Below are 18,814 nucleotides of genomic sequence, written 5' to 3'. Positions count from 1 at the left end.
AAAAAAAAAAAAAAAAAATCCCAAGAAAAGAATATAGCTGAGGGATGAAAATGCCTTTGTGTTCATTATGTCCTAAAAAGATATTTAATTGGTGACTTTGTAGCAGATCTGTGCGGTCTAGCATTTGCAGTGACAGAAATGCTTTGTACCTACCCACCACAGCAGTTAGAACTGCATACCGCCATTAGACATGGGAAATGTGGAACTGAGCTAAATTATATGAAAAATTACATGCCACTACTGTACTAGACAGTATACTGCTTGAAGGATAAATCATAATTAGAAGTATTTTGATAAAGTACTTATACAAGAGCAATAGAAGCAGTAATTAGGTTTAAAATTCTGTATTACATGTGAGAAATTAAGTGTAGGGGCTTTTTTTTGCGGGGGGGCAGGGTCTCACTGTGTAGTCCAGGCTGGCCTCAAACTCACAGTAATCCTCCTGCCTCAGCCTCTCAGATGCTGGGATCACAGGCGTGCACCACCATGTCTGGCAAAGCTCCTTAACACAGATCTGGGAAAGCAGCACGATAAAAACTCCCCTGTGGAGGCTGCTTCATTCCAGAGTTCACAGGGTCCTGTGTGAGGGAGGCGGGGTGCTTCCTTCTTTTGACATGACTCACGTTTGTTTTTCCTCTTTGCTCAGTCTACTCCTTGAGCCCAGGGAGTCTGTAGGATGTTCAGGGATTTTCACTGACAAGACGTACTGTAGTTGCAGTGAATGAAGGCTGGGATGTTTGGAAGCCACAGGTAATTTATCTTTTTTGTTTGTTTGTTACCGGGGATCAAATTTAGGACCTTGTGTTTATAAGGTAGGCGAGGTGCCATGGAGCTAAATCCCCAGCCCAAGCCACAGATAGTTTAAGTGAAATGCCGATCTGAACGAGCAGGTTTTAGAAATAAAATAATCAGTTTGACTTCCCCAGCTCCTGAATAGATTTTCAGGAATAGCTTGTATTTCTCATAAGCTCATCTGAATAGTAGTCTGTGCTTACAACATCAACAATAATACCTTGTTTGAAATTTAGAAAAAGTAAAATAAGATCATCCAGTGTCAGTAAAGTTGGAGATTGCCTGAGCCTATGATTATCCATTTTACAAATGAGGAAACCAGAACTAGAGAGTGTTAATAGCTTCACCGAGACCTTAACAATGTTTGGGGGATGATGATTTCACGTATTTTAAATCTTTATAGTAGTCGGGTAGTGTGTGTGTCTTGTATGTATCTAGAAATATGCAGACAAATTTTATTATAAAGAGTTTATTATATGGGCTGGAGATTTAGCTCAGTGGTGCCAGTGCCTGCCTTGCAAGCACAAGGTCCTGAGTTCAATTCCTAGTGCCAAAAAAAAAAAGTTTATTATAAAAATAATATTTTAGCTGGGCATGGTGGCACATATCTGTAATCGCAGCACTTGGGAGGCTGAGGCGGGAGGATTGCCACAAGTTCAAGGTCAGCCTGAGCTACATAGAGAGACCCTGTCTAAAAAACAACAACAACAACAAAAAAAAAACTTTTAAGTAGCACGGACACGTGGTATCATTCTAGGTTGCACAGCCTTATTTTCTAATATCGGGACACCCACTCTGTGGGGGGGGGCACTTTTCTTTGTGTGTATGTTTTAAATGCCAGCACATTTTTAACTGGAAATTAATGTTCTTTATTGAAGGATAAGTTTTTGCCAAAAGCGGAAACAAACTTTTTAATGCCACAAAAGTTAGAATTGCCAAATCTTGAACTTCATACCGACAGGGAATTGGTAGAACTTATCTGTCTCAGGTGGACTCGGAGCCACTCTCCAGGCCAAGAGGCCTCTGAGTTGGGCCACCCTAGGTCTCAAAGAAGCCATGCAGAGTTGGCGTGTCTGCCCCACAAAGACCCTGAGAGCCAAGCCCTGTCCTGAATGCAGCAGTTTATTAAGCATTTTCCACATTCACAGCAAGACACAGGGCGCCCACCACAGCCTAAGCTGGGAGCTGAAGGCGGTGCCCACAGGGTGGGATCTGCCTTCCCCAGCCAGCACCAGCCCGGGGAGCACACGGGGCCAGGGGCCAGCCCTGGACTCTGACCTGGGGATGTGTGGGCAGAGCCGGTCACGGGCAGCTCCGCAGAGCATCACCCGGGGGCCCAGTCCACTCCGTGCCGCAAGGAGCTTGGCACAAACGTGCTAATCTCCCAGTGGCAGAAATACACTTTTAGAAAACATTTTTCCTGTGTTGCTCAAGTCACGTTTGGCACGCAGGCCCTGTGGTTACCACACCCTCCGGGCACCACACGAGTGGCCACACTGGCAACGGGCTGTAGCTCGCCACTGTCACAAGCTGGCTTAGACTCAGTTTCAAACCAGAGGCCTAAGGTGGCTTCTGTCCCGCTCACTTTGTTACACCAATTGGGAGAACACCTTTCTGAAAGAACACATCTTCGAGAGGATAATTACAGGCTTCAATAAATTACCACCCTTGCTAATCGTGCCATTAGCTGTGAGGTTGTAGTGTTTCCACATTTATTTAGGTGGTGAAAGGTAGTCCATCTTAGGGTCATGGTTACCCTCACGGGCAACTCCAAAGCAAGCCAGAGTCACTGCCACTGCCGTGTTGACCGTGCGAGTGACTTCTTCCGGCGTCTTGCCCAGAACAGGGTTTACCTCCATGATGTCCAGCCCGGAGAGCAGCCCTACGAGCAAACCAACAAACAGCGAGAAGGTAGTTTGTGAGCTCGACATTTTCAGATCAGTACATACTGACTTCGAAGACTCCCCCGTAACATCAGACGGTGACCGAGGGAAAATCGTTCAGCTACTGCACCGTGTGACCGGCGCCTGGACCTGTCCGTGGGGCTTGGTTTTCAGGCCAGGGAGCCGTGGGTACCTATGGGCCGCATTCAGACCTGCTTCCGGTTCTTACCCACCTGTCCTGCAAATCTCTTCGGAGATGTAGACACCTTCTCTGTGAGACAGACCTCCCACCACAGGCGTGCCCGTCGCTGGTGTGATGGAAGGATCCAGCCCATCAACATCAAAACTCAGGTGAATTGGCCTTTTCTTTCTTTGAAAGAGCGGGAGAGGGTTAAAGTTGGTGGTGGTGTCCGGTGAAGCTCGGGGCTCGACCCCTGACGTGGCCTCCAGCGTCCTCCTGCCTCCCCGCCAGCACACACTCGCCGTACCTTCCCAGCAGGTAGGCCAGCGCTTCCTCCATCACCTTGCCGATGCCCAGTCTGTCCACCTCAGTCATGGAAAAATACTTGATACCCAGGGTCTTCACAATGTAGCTGTGCAAGAAGTTACCAAGATAATCTGCAGTCAGTGAGGCTGACTCTGCCCCAGTTACGTGTACATTTACCTTCTGTGACCTGTGTGAATATGTACGTATAGAGCGGCGTCTAACAGCAAATCAATCTCCTATAAGCTGCCCGTAGTTACATGTATGTAAATGCGTACAAATACAGACACACACATTCACTTGTTGTTTAAAGTGTTTTCTCCTAGAGATTTGGCCAGTAAACACCTCTAGCACACACGAATAAGAGTGAAGGCAGGCCCCGTGGAGGGCTCAACTCACTGCTCCCCCGGGTCTACGTCTCTCAAGCCGATGTACACGATGTCCTTGGCCGACAGGCAGGGCGTCAGCCAGGAGAAGCCCGGGACGTCCGGCATCTGCAACACAAGTGGGCGTGTGTAGGCGGCATGAGGGTGGGTGCAGAATTGAGTGGATCTTAACATTCAGAATGCAAGTTTGGAGCGAATCGTTTAAAGATCACAAAATTAGGGAGCTGGGTGCCTGCCTCCGCTGGCAGGAGCCTTGGTGTTTTGAGCCTTACTAGCACTGCCCGTGGCCCAGAAGCTGCTTTCCCGGATTCGAACCCGAGGCCTCAGAAGCTCCTTCTCAGGGCAGCCTTAATCCCTACCCAGGATGCCCGAGCAGCTGGGGGAAAGTCGGGGGAGGCCTGGGGTCGCTCTTAACACCCAGCTGTGATCGCCGACATCCGCTTGATCCTGGATCCAGCTTTGGTGACATTTTGCACATTTGTAAGCGACCTTGGTCATCGTCTCAAAGAAAAATTATTTTGAGTGTGTTTCATAAGGAGGTTTGAGTCCCTTCAAATCATCACGAGGGCCAGTAATGTTACAACTATAATAATTAAAAGTGATTTTATTGACAGACGGCAGCGTATCAATAAAAATTGTGCTCCATAATGTTAGATCTTAATCTGGAGTTGTGACTCTTAGAGGAAAGCAGTTTCCAGGGAGAAATTCCTTCCTCTTATGATTTAAGATAGGTGCTTCTCATGGTGAAGATATTATGTAATAAATCACTGTATTTGGCTTTAAACTCTTAAAAAGAGTCTATGATGTACAGCAACACTGATAAAGAAAAGCCCTGAAAATAGGAACGGGAGGAGGTAGGAACTAGAGACCTCGTTCTGGCCCCTTCCTCAAAATATCCTGACACAGGGTCTTGGGTGAGTTGGTTGACCTTTGACTCCGTTCTAACTTGTTTATAAAAATTACTTTCTGCTACACCAAAAAATCAAAATGGCTCGGCGTGCTGGCACACATTTAAGAGGCTGGGGCAGGAGGACCACCGTAAATTTAAGGCCAGCCTGGCCTACAGAGCCAGACCCCGTTGCAAAGCTAACGACAAAAACAGATGCTCCCTGCTCGCCCTGCGGCACAGGCCGGCTTTACCTTTCCCTTCAGTTCCTTCAGGAGGAAGGATACAGGCTGGCCGTGCATGTTGCCGGACGTGGTGGTCATAGGAGTGTTGATATCCGTGTGGGCATCGACCCAGATGACACCGAGGTCCGGGTGGACCCTGGCATGGCCGGAGATGGAGCCGATCGCCAGGCTGGAGAGAGAAGCTTGGGTGAACGTCACGTTCGCGGAGCCATCGCGCGCAGCAAGTACGGGGCCGCCGCAGTGGCCCCGGCTGCTCCAAGTCTGAACAGCGGCTTCCAGGGTCACCGCCACGCCCTTCTAACAGCAGAGCCCGGAGCCCAGGCTCCTGAGGGCTCACAGACGGGGCCCTAACACCCTACACTGTATAAAACGCCATTCATTTCTCCGGGTTAGGTCTGGCTCCTTCGTGACGCCTGCGTCTCTCTCGGTAAGTTCTCCTTTGACTCAGGGATTCATGATGAAGTCCCTCGGTTTTTCTAAAACGCAGCTCTTTCATTCTCACAGCCCGGCCATCTCAGAAGTGGGGTCCAGCGGGTCTCGCTCCGCGGGGCTCCGATCCTCTGCTGTAACCTGGGGCTGGGTGTGTCCCCAGTGTCCCAGCTCCAGACTGACTCCCCAGCGGCAGAGCTGGGGCTGGGGCACAGAAGTTAGTAGAGTGGGTGTCCTGGTACTGCAGTGGCAAGGGGACCCGAGACCGAGGGGAGCGGGAAAGAATTCAGAGCAGGTATGGACATGGGCCGACTCCCCAAGCCAGTGTAATTGATGTGTAATGCAAACACCTACTGATAAAATAAAAAGTATGAAACAAAACCAAAACGATGTCTGTTTTGATGCCTCCCGCTTCTGAGCATTTCAGTATCACTCGAAGTACTGTGAACTCACCAGGTGTGGCGGCACACACCTGTGATCCCAGCACTCTCGAGGCTGAGGCAGGAGGATCGCCGGGAATCCAGAGCCAGCCTGGGCTACACAGTGGGACCCTCCCTGTCTCAAAAAGCCAAAAGCCCCAAACAGAACCAGAATCGTGATGTATCAGATTATCAAAGGGGGTTAATCATGCCTCAAAGCCCAGGTGCTGACTGATGTTTAGTTTCCCTTCAGGTTTTTTCTTCTGGCTGCTTGTTCCTCTTAAAATTTCCAGTTATAAATTTCTCCACTTAAAAATAAGAACATGGACATTCTGAGCTCCACTCTCAGAATGCAGCTTTGTTGCCAAAGCCCTGGGTCACACCTTTTTCTTGTGGGGCGCGCGCGTGTGTGTGTGTGTGTGTGTGTGTGTGTGTGCTTTCAGAAGTTTTATAATGGAAAGCACGTACTGTGAAATTGTTAGCCAACCACAAAAGTTGTGTGTATTGTCAGTGTTCAAGTAGAATAAGCCATGGGTTTCCCCGGTGCTATTTATTTAGAAATGTGAGCCTGCACCTGATGTGCTGATGTCCATTCATTTTGTGCATTTTCTGCTGCAGCAAACATAGTGCATGACTCCAAACAGTGCTACAGTAGTTTCCATAGTAAAATAGCCTATAGGTACAATGTTCTGTAAAGGCAGAGAGTTTGGTGTAAAGAATCAGGCAGTGCTTCTCTGTCTACAGGGTCGTCCCTTTGGGCGATCTAGTCACACTCCCCTTTCCGCCGAGTCCCTCCCACCCTGGGGACCCCGCCCCACAGGACACCTGTGGTCTCCGCCCAGGACCAGGCTGACTCTGCCGCTCTTCTGCACCTCGGCCACCACACGCGCCAGCTCCTCGGTGGCTTTCCCCACGGTCCTGGGGTTCTTCATGATTCCAAAGGTAGCATCATTGGGGACATCGGCAAAGGACAGGTCCCCGAAGTCCTTCACATCACACTCTAGAGTCAAGCAGAAGGTTGCCAGTTATCAAAACAGGTTGCAAAACTGTGTGTAGGATGGTTCCAAACAGAAAATCAGGATGTTTTCAAAGGCAGAAGCAAAGAAGCAGCTGCGGCAAGCAGTAAACACCGTGAAGGGTGAGATCAGGCTGCCTTGGCTGATCTCCCTGCCAGCTCCTCCACCTGCTGAGCCCAAGCCCTGTTTCATCTTGGTAGACCCGGTTAGACAGAATGCCAGCCTCAGGGCCAATAACTTTCCGCTTTGGACCTAACAAGGGACATCGCTGCTGATGTCTCTGCCCTGTCTGTCTGCTGTGTGCTTTCTGTCTTTCTGTAATGGGCTCATCTTGGTTCTGTGGTTCTTTAATAAATAGTTAATAGGTCCAAAAGACAGTACATTCATGTTTCCTCCATTGTCTGGCTGTTAACGATGAACAGTGTTTGGTTTGGATGTGATTCATCACCTCCCTCTCTGGTGACTGTCTGCCTCGGGTGCTGATATTCGGGTTAATTCCCTTAGCTCTGAGCCTGACCCCGAACTTTAGAGAATTCAGGAAACAAAGCCCGTATGCTTTTAAGAAGAAAAACTTACGGGTAACCCCGTTCCTAAGAATATGGGTTTGCCTGCTAAACAGCCCCACCAAAGGCTTCAAAACTAGAGCTCCGGCCGGGAACGGTGGCACCGGCTTGTCATCCTGGCACTCTGGGAAGCTGAGGCAGGAAGCTCACAAGGGTGAACCCAGCCTGGGCAATTCAGCAATTTAGTGAGACCCTGTGCCAAAACACGGAAAAAAGGCTGGGAACGTAGCTAAGAAACCAAGGCCCTGGGTTAAATCCCCAGTACCACAAAGAATAAAAATAAAAAGGGCTGGGCAGGTAGCTCAGTGTGAGAGGCCTGGTTTCGACCCTTAGTACTGTATAATAGTAATGCCAACAAGAAGGGATGGAGATGTAGCTCAGTGTGAAGGCCCGGGGTTCCCTCCTCAGTACTGAAGAAACAACAAAAAAGAGAGTTTCCTGTAAAACTGACAGAGGAGCAGTTTACTGCTTTTGCACTTAGCCTCATCTCCAGGCCTTTTTTCATTTTTTTTTTTTTTTGGTACTGGGAATCAAACTCAGGTCCTTGTGCTTATGAGGCAGGCAGCAGCACCCTTGAGCTAAATCCCCAGCCCCCCATTTTTAAATTTTGAGTCAGGGTCTCGCTAAGTTGCCCAGCTGGACTGGAATTTTCGATCCTCCTGCTTCAGCCTCCTAGAGTGCTGGGACTACAGGTGTGTGCCCCCCGCTTAGGGGTCTAATTCTTATCCACTCAAAGTCCCTCACTGTGAGTGCACGGGTCAACATCTACCATCTCATCCCCCGCCAGGCAGGCAGCGTGGGAAACGCCTCCACCTCCCTACGGCCGCTCCTGCCCCACCCGGCAGCTTCGGCCTGGCTCTCTCTGGCCGTGCTTCTGTCTCGCCAGAACTGCCCACGGCTGCAATCACCCAGCAGGCTGCCTTTCATGTCGGGCCTTTCTTGGCACCCGACTCCGTGTTGCTGGCCTGGTCCTTTGTACTGTTGAGCGCCACCCCGCGGTACGGCGTGACTGCCTTCTGTGTCCGCTCACCACTGAGAGGCCTTTTTCTGTTTCCATTTTGTTCATATCGTAAACATGGCTGCTACTTATTTAAGTACAAGCCTTTATGTGGATATTTGTTTTCTCTTGGGCAAATATCAGGAGGTAGAACTGCTAGGTCAAAAGAAAAATAGATGTTTACTGCCAAAGTGCTTTCCAAAGTGACTGAGCCACTTGTATTCCCACTGGAGACAGAGGAGGGTTCCAACTGCTCCTCGAGTACCCGCTCCTGAGTAGGGTGCTTCCTGTGGCCTGCTGTTTTTTCTTTTCTTTCTTTCTTTTTTTTTTTTTTTTTTTTTTTTTTGGTTTTTTGAGACAGGGTCTCACTATGTAGTTCAGACTGCTCTGGAACTCACTGTGTAGCCCAGGCTGGTCTCAAACTCGCAGCGATCCTCCTGCCTCAGCCTCCCAGTTCTGGGATTATAGGCTTGCGCCACCACGCCCGGCTGTTTTTCATTTTCATTTCCCCAGTCCCCGTCCCACCCACCGGGCACCACTCCCTGCACGCATAGGTGCTTTTGTACAATAGTTTGGCTAGAGAGAAAGACAAACTACCTGAGTCAAGATCTCCAACCAACAATGCTTATTGACGCTTTGGATCCTGCCCTGCTTTTTAACAGAATGTGGTTCTAAAATCGCAGCCGGTGCCACAGTTCTGTGGTATAAACAGCACTCGAGACACGGTCCGTGTTCCCGAAGTAGGGAGGGAATCGGGCGATCACCTCTCAATTGAAAAATTACCTTGTTCTTTAAGTTTCTCCAGCAGACCAGCACATCTCAACACTGAAGGGCCTTTTTCTACCCCATCTCGAGGCTGAATGGTCAGAAAATAAAGAACTTCAGTCTATGCCCTGACCTTCAAAAGCACACAATGAGCGCTTTTTCATCTTGTGATCAGTGGAAGAGTAGCTCTCATTGTTTCACCAGGCAATTCTCACTCTCTCGGTGACTTTCGCGGTGAGGTAAGCGGAATCACTCCTGCGACAAATGAAAGGAGTTTTCCTTGGCACACGGCTGCTGGCTGGCAGGCACTTGGGACCGCCCGGGTCTTTGGGCTCCAAGATCAGCACCCCCTGTTCCCACCGCACCATGTGGCACACATACTACCGGGGACAGGACAACGAACACCAGACAGTGCCCGCCTTTGCTTGTAAGGAAACAAAATGCAGACATAGCGTTGTGGTGACAGGCGCAGGGCAGGTGCCCTGTGTCCTGGGGTGGAAACAGGTGCTTCTTACTCGGCTGGGGACAGGGTGGAGGCTGAGACCGCCTCTCTCCGGAGCAAGTGGTCAGGAAAACAGGACAGGTGAGGGAGAAACTCCGCACATCGGGGGGACAGCACAGACGACAAACCTACAGGCAGGTCCTCAAAGCAGAAAGCTGGGGATACAGGAAAACTCATCTCCCAGGAGACAAAAGCACAAATAAGACCAACCCAGGAAACTCGAGCTCTGACGGGAGCTGCTGCTCCCCCTCCTGCTGGGCCCTGGGCTGGTAGAGGTCTAAAGAAATAGCCCTGTCCTGCACCTTTCTCATTCTGCTTTCCAACAGATCCGTCAGACACACAGTTATTTATTTCTGTCAGTTGAGACGATCCATCAGAAGACCTGTGTTTGTCTCTAGGCTCGGGACGGGGCGACTTGTCCCGGGTGTCAGGCATAGGCCAAGTCGAATTCCCATCCCTGATGACAAGGGACCCCACCTGCTCTCCAACAACTTTGCTTCTTTTACTCCACTCTCTTTTTCTTATTTTAGTTTTTGCTTGGCATATGACATCTGACTTGTGTATAAAGTACTGTGTGAGGTCCTGAGCCTCTATACGCTGTGATAATCACCTCAGGGTCATGAGTGTATCTCACCGCAGACTGACTTTCTCTCCCTTTCTTTCTCTCCCTCTCTCTCTCTCTCTCTCTCTCTCTCTCGTGCCAGGACTCAAACTCAGGACCTTGCGCTGAGCTACATTCCCAGGCCCTATCATTTCTTTGTGGTGAATTAATTCAAAATTGTACTTACAAAGCAATGTCTTAGCAGTTGTAATGTCTCCCTGTTTGGCCCTCAGTAAAGTGCTACTTGGTTCCTATGTTGCCTTTAATCTTGTGTCTGTTGTTGTCTTTCCTCCGTTGCAGCTTTTGGTCTAAACCTCTTTACCCCCGGGACCCTGTATGCAGCAGAGTATTTCTGACACACAGTGTATCCTGCAGCTACCCCATGGCCCCTATGCCCTTTCCCCTTCAGAAGCTAGAACAAACCTCATCCCTGAGGTGACACTATTTGCTGTAAGACAGTCATAGACTTTCTCACACATTTTTCTAGCATTCTTTTCTATTTGTTTGGTTCAAACTGCTTCTCATTATTTTTTTTTTCTCCTAAGAGAGGCTCTTGCTATGTAGTCCAGACTGGCCTTGAACTCACTATGTAGCCCAGGCTGGCCTTTGAAATTGTGGCAATCCTCCTGCCTCAGCCTCCTGAGCTTTGGGATTACAAGAGTGCAACACCAAGATTGGCTGTGACTGGCCTTTCCTCATTACTTAGTTTATCTACCCACTTTGGACATTGCTTTTTGTGCTCCATAGCCTTTCTGTTATAACCTAGAGAAAAATAACGCTTGCTTCATTGTTTACTCACTGCCTTGCAAGGGGTCAGGCAAGGAAAGCAGCTCTTCCTCAAATTGTGGTCATCTGCCTTCTATTCTTTTTTACCTTTAACCATTTTTTTAAGGTAGGGACAAATGCTTACATCTTATCCATATTTTGCCTCTAATGTATGGTTTAATATAGAGCAATTTATCTCAGCAAGTCCTTACAATCATGACATTAAGCTTCTTTTCTTTTTCTTTTCTTTTTTTTTCTTTTTTTTTTGAGACAGTGGCTCAGGCTGCCCTTAAACTCACTATGTAGTCTAGGCTGGCCTTGAACTCCCAGGGTTCCTCCTACCCGAGCCCCCCAAGTGCTAGAATCACAGGTGTCCATAACTACAACCAGCTAGTGAGCTTCATTTTTGTGGCTATGCTCCAACGGGAGGCGTTCTGGGGGAATTACAGAGCGGAAATATACCAAGCTGTGTTTCAACACGTTATCCCCCGAAGGGGCTGTCAGTTAGGGTTAGGGATCGCTGAGGCCCCGGGCCAGAACCTGTCTGGTCTCCCTCCCTCCTTCCTTCTCTCCCTTATCCTCTTATTTCCTTCTTATTTTTGGTCAGTTTTTTCATTTCTATCTGAGTCATAATCTGTCCCAAGAATAGATGAGCCTATCATGGATTCTGAAAAGAAACACAGGTCAGCAAATGCCCCTGTGTTCCGGGAGAGGTCTTTGGAAGAGAAGTAGTATTTACTCACAGTCCAAACGTCATTTGGGCTTCTAGCCCTGAGCTCTCCCAATGTTGTGTTGCAATAAAAAGTCAGAGTTCACAGTATTCAAAACTAAGAGGGGAAGAAAGTCCTGGATTCTGAGCAACTGGGAACAACCGCTTTAAAAAAGAATCAGTATCAGGAGGTTCAGCTCGTGAATTATCTTCTTTGGGTTTTTTCCCCTTCTTTCAGCACAGACCCTGTTGAAGTCTGACGCATTCTGTCATCTCCTAACTGTCGGAGTGAGTGTGACAATTTATTTATTATTTATTTTTATTCTTTGGTACCGGGGATTGAACTCGGGACCTTGAGCTTGTGAGGCACGCAACAAAACCACTGAGTTAAATCCCCAGCCCAAGGCGGTCTTGGAGATTCACAAGCTCATTTCCTGTCAGCATGGCCCACATGCAGGATTTCTGTTCCCCATCCCAAGAGAAGTACAGGGAGGATTCTACCCGAACTTTTATAGAATCATTAAACCCCCGAGAGAAGATGAATCATTCACAGAGTCACATAAAGCAATTGATATTTAGAAGAAGTCTAAAGCTGGCCACCAACCCATGAAAACTTTCTAAGCATCTGTTACACAGTCAAGCAAAGGTATTCTTAAAATTCTCCCTCTACATCCTCAGGAGACATTCAAGCCAACAAGAGCAACTAAAACCAGAGAAGGAGCTACTACACAGAAATGGTGCATTTTGATTCAAATAAAAAAAATTTTTTCCCCTTAAACGTGAGCAAACATTCAGTAGATTTACACCAAACCAAGTGTGGCAGAGAACAGGGGTCCTAAGCGGGGGTGTGGAGCCCAGACCATGGCAAGATAATGTCACAAAATGGTAAGAAAACTTTAAAACATGCACCCTTTGGCCAGATTACGTAAGGGAAAATTTAATTAACAAGACCGTAATAACTCACATGTTTGAAAGTCCAAAAATTCCCCTGCCAGCCCTTCCAAGCAGGGCTTTTTACTCACCTGTCCCTTTGAGAAAGGGGCCCCGATGACACCCACGGATTTCGACTTGGAACTCATGCTGCCTGAGGCTTGTCCTGATGGCCTGAGCTCTCCTGCTGGTGGCCGCCTCTGCAGCCCGCAGATGAGGATGCATCTTTTTCCCACTTATAATGGGCTGAACTTGTTTACTTTATTCTAATGAGGTCAGCTGGCTCTGCCCACTAAAAGGCATGACTCTCAACAGAAATCTTGCAAATTCTTGGTGTGTGGAAAAAGCCTGCTATGTCCAAGCCTAGGTTTCTAATTAAGTGAGTATTATTCATGTTCCTGTTCACACCCTTCTTTGAAAAGCCAGCTAGATGACATTCATCTTCCTCGACAAGGGCCAATTCCATAGTTTCACAACCGTGTAGGAAAGGAGCACAGTGGTTCTGGTTGGGCAACCCCAGGGTCAGGTGTTCACGTCTTCCAGGCCTGGAGTCCAGAAGGGAGCTGCAGAAAAGGGCCTGGCCTGGGCCTGGCCAGGCTCCATGCTCCCACCCAGCACAGCCTCCTGAGTTGGGGTCTCTTGCACACATAGCCATACATTCTCAGGGAAATGTGCTACTACAGTTTTGATTATTATTTTTAAAAATCAGTTACTTGATTGATACCATTCTTGAAAAATAACCTTTTTACACTGTAACATCATAATCAAGATATAAGAATAGCTAACACTGAGTTTGGTTTTTTTTTTTCTTTCCTTCTTTGGGTTTTTGACACAGGGTCTCGCTGTAGAGTTTAGGCTGGCCTTGGACTCACAAGCCCAGGCTGGCCTTGCATTCACAGTGGTCCTCTTGCCTCAGCCTCTTGAGCTCTGGGATGACAGATGTACATCACCACGTCTAGCGAACACTGAGCTTTTATTAAAGACGGTGTATGACAGTGAGGCTGCATACCCACACTGACGGAAGGGCAGCTCGCATGAGCTAAACTGGACACAGCCTCTATGCCCATCAATAAGGGAGTGGACAAGGGAAAGGTGGGTTAGATACAACGGAGTATAATTCAGCCAGGAAGAAGAATGAAGTCCAGTCATCTGCAGGAAAATGGATGGAACTGAGGACCATAAAGTAATAAGTGAGATAAGCTAGACTCAGATGAACACCCCATGTGCTCTCTTATAGGAGGAGTTCTGTAGAGAGATGTGAGGGAAGTAGAAGGGAGACCGTTAGAGGCGAGGAAGGAATCACGGGAGAGGGAGCTGAAGAGAGAGCAGTGTACCAGGAGAGGGCAGTAATCAAAGTGTCTTATGTGCATGCTACCAATGTGCCAAAACGAATGCCGTTATTCTCAGTTACTAATATGAACTAAAACAAACGAAAGAAAAGAAAAGAATGTAGTTCAGACAAGATTCTGGGTTGCATTTTGCTCAAGGGGAAAAAATAATTTAGAAGAAATGCACCCAACTTTAAACTTTAAAAACTGCATGAATTGCTTTTTTTTTTTTTAAAATAGTTTGAGACAGGGTCTCACTGTGTAGTCCAGGCTGGCCTCAGACTTGTGGTGGTCCTCCTGCCTCAGCCTCCCAAGTGCTGGGATTACAGGCATGTGCCACCATGCCTGGCTAATAGGATTGCAATTTTAGAAAGAAAATCCTCCTCTTTCCTATTGAGGGAAGAAATACTGTGGATTATTTAAATACCATAAGGTAGAGATTTTGTCTGCCATATCCTCATACCTAAAACACAGCTGATAGTCACTGAATACATAGTTATTGAATGAATTAATGGGGAAACTGAGGTCTCACAAGATCGGGCTGATAGGATTGTTTTCCAAATGGGCTTCCTATGTCTTACTTGTGGATTTGCTCATATCAGATACGGTAAAAATACACAGTAAATGTTTAAATTTTAAAAATTACCGTAGTAAAAGACACATTGCCATTCATTTCCCTCAGGACCCTGGCCTCTCTTTGAACACACATATCCCACGTTCTTGCCACTTTCTGGAGCAAGTCTGGAGGTCCCCTTCTGTGAGTGTCTTTCCAAAGTGTGATTAGAAATACAGTAAACGGGCCGGGGATTTAGCTCAGTGGTTCCACTGCTTGCCTTGCAAGCGCAAGGACCCGAGTTGGATCCCCGGTCCCAAAAAAAGAAAAAGATTTCTGAAAAAATAAAAAATACAATGAATGCCGGCGCCGAGTGCTACTCAGCGTCTCTTCCTCCACAGTCCTCACTGTGTCTGGCAGTGGGTGACTTCTGGCTCGTCTCCGAAGTCAAATGACCTCGCGGGGTCCATGTTTTGAACTGATCCAGGACGCAGAATCAGCCTTGACGGTGCAACTGGACACAAAAAGTGGCTTCCAGAACTGCTTCCGGAGGGGATGAGAATTGTGCAATGAGTGTTTTCAAAGCAAAGATGAGTATTTTGCAAGGGATTTCTAACGAGTGTCGCATTGAGTTTATTGGTACAATCTAGGTGTACAGCGCAGTTACATTCATTACTGGGATCTTGTGCCTTTACACGACAGGTCTTGGTTCTCATTTTTTCCCCTTGTCCCTGCCCTCCCTTCACCCCGTCCTCCCCTCCCCATTTACAAACATTTTATTTCCATTTTTTCATTTTCTCCTATTTTTTCCTTTCCCTTATTTCCTTTTCCCACCCTTCCCACCTCCCCTACACCTTTAGCCCCTTTCTTCCTATTTCACATAATGTGTCTCTTACTGTAATAATTTCTAAAAGTCTAAACATTCCCCTATATTTCAATAACATCTTGTATAGTCTAAATATTTTTTGTATAGTTTATCTACTGACCTCTTATGGTATTGACATTGCAAGTACCTTTTCTTAATGTGTCAGAAATCTGATAATTTTGTATATGTTATCATTCAAAATCTTCAATTCTAAAACAGTTAAATAATTTTGCCCTTCTACCTTGTGCTTTGGGGGTTTTAAGTCCTGCCCAGTCCCCCAAATCACCAATATTTACTTCTCATTTTTTCTTCTATTCATTTTAAAGGTTTTATCTTTCACATTTAATTCTCCAGGCCACCTAAGCCAACCTTTATATATTATGTAAGTTACAAATGCATTTTTCCCCTTTGAAATCCAGCAGGTTCCTTACCAACACCCATAGAACAATCTGCTCGTGTTGCCGTGACTCTGATTACTATCTCCTTCTCACTGAGTCTCCCTTCAGAAATGGGTCTGTGGTTGTGAAATTGCATCTGTGCCAGTGGCTTATTTACCCGTGGCTGTGCCAGAGCCATGATTTTTTACTATTATGGCTTCATGCTCTATCTTATTGCTTGGAGAGAAGTAAAAGATTTGCTATCATTCAAATTTCATCGCCAGAACTTTTTTCTTTGCAGAAGCTGTAGCACCCTAAAAGTCCTTTGCATACCAAACTGAGAGTGCCTTTCTGTCATTTATACCATTGGCCTCCACACTTTGATCCAAGTTAAACACACCGTTTCCTGGCTTTAGGTTTTCCTTGGGTCCCTATTATTTAAGATAAAATTCTCATTTACCTCACCAGTTTCTTCTGTTATGTGGTTACTGTCTCATTCCAGTCGTCGACCTGGTTACTCCCTGCAAAACACCTTGTGGCTTCTTCCCTCCACTGTACTTAACTGAAAACCCAGAACCCAGTCCTTACACCCGGATGCACGCAGAGTCAGCTGGTCTGTCCAACACAAGTTTGGCAGTGCTTGCCTTGTCCAGGTCATGGGTAAAAGTGTTGACCACGGAATGACTTAGGCAACAGCCTCGTGGAATCTTACTGGCAACCTCAGCCCGACGGCGTCAGCCCCACTATTCCGCAGGGTTAGCTGTTGACTAAGTCCTAGCTCAGCCATAAAGAAAACACTAGGATGCCTGTGAAGTGTCTCTTCGAGTTCTTGCTACATTTTGTGGTTACCTTTTGTCATCCACCACCCTGACTTCCTGGTCGGAGGAGATGTGCTGCCTGTGGCAATCCCCACTTCTGGTGACCTCATGCTGACTTCTAACAATCGCACTTCCTTTTTAGCATGAACACAAACTATCTTTTCAATCTCCAAAGCTGTCATCTCAGGACCTCTAAAGAATCAGACACTGTGTGTGTGTGTGTGTGTGTGTGTGTGTGTGTGTGTGTGTGTGTGTGTGTTTGTGGGTGTCCACTTTTCCAGCTCATTGTTTCATCTGTCTTAGAGTGTGTGTCCATACTGGGGATTGGTAAAGCTCTTCCAACAGTGAAGACCTCTTAACCAATCTCTCTCCCCACCTGGCATGTTCCTGCAGATGAGATTGCATCGTGTTTGACCTTGACCCCAAGCCACTAGAATGAGTTTCAGTACGCAGCAGTCACCTTTCTGACTTTCCCATGGCTGCCCTAACAAAGTGGGTGGCTTGAAAGAGCAGAACATTTTTCTCTTCTGGCTTGGAGGCTGGAAGTGTGAAATCTAGTCTTTGGCAGACTCACAATCCCTTCGAAATCTGGATGGAAATCTTTCCGGGCCTTTCCTAACTTCAGGGGGCTGTTTTGGAAATCTCTGGGCTCCTTGGCTTGCAGATGTGCATCTCTCTAGTCCTCCGTATTCAGGGGCTTGTCCTCTTCTAAGGACACGGCTCGTAACAGGCTAAGGGCCTGCCCTGCTCCACTGTGGCCTCGTCCTACTGCGTCACATCTCAACCGCCCCAGTTCCATTTCTCATATTTGTTCCTTTCCCTTTCCCCACGCCCTCCCTCTTCCCCTTCCCCTTTGGACCTTTTCTTCCCATTTCGCAGTATCTGTTATACACTTCAATACTTATTTACACTTTCAGCATCTCACCCCAGAGAAACGATTCGGTGTCTACACGTGTGTGTCCTATTTATCTCACTTCAGAGCACTGCCCCAATGTGAATCCACTTTGGTACGAACGTCTCTAGCTTCTCATTCTTTACGCTTGAGTAGCACTTCATTTTATTTTTTAAAACATCTTCTTCTTTATCCAGTCTCCACTTGATGGGCAGTAGGGCTGTTTCCAACATTTAGCTGTTACAAACTGTGCTGCTGTAAACATGAGTGCACATATATCACTGTGGTAGGATTCTTTTAATTCTTTTGGGAAGATACCCAGCAGGAGAATAGCTGGATCAAATGGGACCTCTAATCCTAGTTTTTTGAGGTTATCTCCATACTGATTTCCACAGTGTGGTGCCATGCCAGTCTATGACCCTAGTTCGAAACAGAGTCACAGCTGAAGGTAGTGATGGTTAAGACTTCAATATATATACATATATATATATACATATATTGTTTGTGTTTTTGAGGCAGGGTCTCACTATGTAGTTGAGACTGGCCTGGAACTCACTATGCAGCTCAGGCTGGTCTCGAACTCACATCAATCCTCCTGCCTCAGCCTCCGAAATGCTGGGATTATAGGCGTGCACCACCACGCCAGGCTACTTCAACACATATTTGAGGGGGATGTGTTCAACCTCTAAAATACTTCAATCAGTATTTTTGAAATAATAAACAATGAAAAAAAGAGGATGAATAAAAGTGCTGTATGAAAAGAAAGACCAAAAAATGGCCACATCTCTTGTCCTCTGCTTGTTTATCTTCGTGATGCTCCAAACTATGGCCCATTTGTGCATTAGGTTTTTATCAGCCAGCAAATATGAAGCGCTCTTTCTAGGTGAAGCCCAGGATTCTCGGCACTTTTCTAGGGAGCTGAAAAATGCATGAAAATCCACAGGGCTCAATATCTAATGGGGTGATCCAGGGAATCGTTTTCTTTGGCATCTATATTTCTCGTCTTTCCCTTCATACAGCTTTGCTCAGCCATACTGGAGTAGTAACTCTGGGAAGTGGGGTGGAGCAGGGAAGAAGACATCACAGAGCAACATGCCGGATCTCCTATGGACATGGGGAGCTCAAGGCAGTGCTGCTTGGGATCGGGTGACAGAGGGTGACCCACAGGGGGAGCTTCTCTCACTTTGGTGCCACGAGGCCTCCAGAGAGCTCACCCAGTGGCCAACAACAACCTCAAGGCCATCCCTGTGTCAGGAAACATATTCGTCTCACTTAGGAAGCTTCAGCTACAGGTTTCCCCAGAGTCTATAAACAGTGGGAGAAGAGGAAGCTCTAAATCACAGCTAATTGAAATCACTAGATCCATAGCCACATGAGTTGTTTCTGAGTATTCCAAGAAATAACGTGGATACTTACCAGTGTCTGGAATCTGTGGGTAGGAGTTGCACCTATATGCTGCTGTGTATCACCTTTATTGGGATCTATATTGCGGTGAGGTAAATGTGGCCTTGGACATAAACACGAGAAACAGCGATGGCCGCTAAGGTAAGCTGACTTGTCCAAATGACGTAGCTAACTGAGCCTAGAACTGAGAAAGAAATCCACATTC

The 18,814-nt window shown here is 47.1% G+C and overlaps 1 protein-coding gene across 2 annotated transcripts; it reads right to left on the bottom strand.

The window, feature by feature from the left end:
* Window positions 1-1,896: 1,896 nt before the first annotated feature.
* On the bottom strand, window positions 1,897-12,739 carry Arg1 (arginase 1). Of its 2 annotated transcripts, XM_010639125.2 has the most exons (8): window positions 12,465-12,602; window positions 8,884-8,956; window positions 6,350-6,524; window positions 4,686-4,845; window positions 3,559-3,653; window positions 3,164-3,268; window positions 2,909-3,045; window positions 1,897-2,674 (listed from the first exon to the last, which is right to left on the bottom strand). In XM_010639125.2, exons 1-8 carry the CDS (start codon window positions 12,519-12,521, stop codon window positions 2,505-2,507), a joined length of 972 nt encoding a protein of 323 aa, XP_010637427.1. In that variant the 5' UTR covers window positions 12,522-12,602; the 3' UTR covers window positions 1,897-2,504. The 2 variants fall into 2 exon arrangements, with proteins under 2 accessions (XP_010637427.1, XP_010637426.1); XM_010639124.3 differs by lacking the exon at window positions 8,884-8,956 and having other exon boundaries at window positions 12,465-12,739.
* Between the last annotated feature and the right edge of the window lie 6,075 nt (window positions 12,740-18,814).

Source organism: Fukomys damarensis, unplaced genomic scaffold, assembly GCF_012274545.1.
Source record: "Fukomys damarensis isolate Sample0158 unplaced genomic scaffold, DMR_v1.0_HiC HiC_scaffold_14, whole genome shotgun sequence".
Lineage (NCBI taxonomy): Eukaryota > Metazoa > Chordata > Mammalia > Rodentia > Bathyergidae > Fukomys > Fukomys damarensis.
This window is presented reverse-complemented; position numbering and strand designations above follow the sequence as displayed.

Bases quoted from the DNA above. Each gene is read 5' to 3' on its own strand.
- Arg1 (XM_010639124.3), bottom strand. From the start codon at position 12,597: ATGCATCCTCATCTGCGGGCTGCAGAGGCGGCCACCAGCAGGAGAGCT. The intron at 4,846-6,349 runs GTGTCCTGTGGG...TTCTCTCTCCAG, and splicing joins GTCCTGGGCGGAGACCACAG to CCTGGCGATCGGCTCCATCT. The intron at 2,675-2,908 runs GTGGGTAAGAAC...GTTTGCTCGTAG, and splicing joins CGAAGAGATTTGCAGGACAG to GGCTGCTCTCCGGGCTGGAC.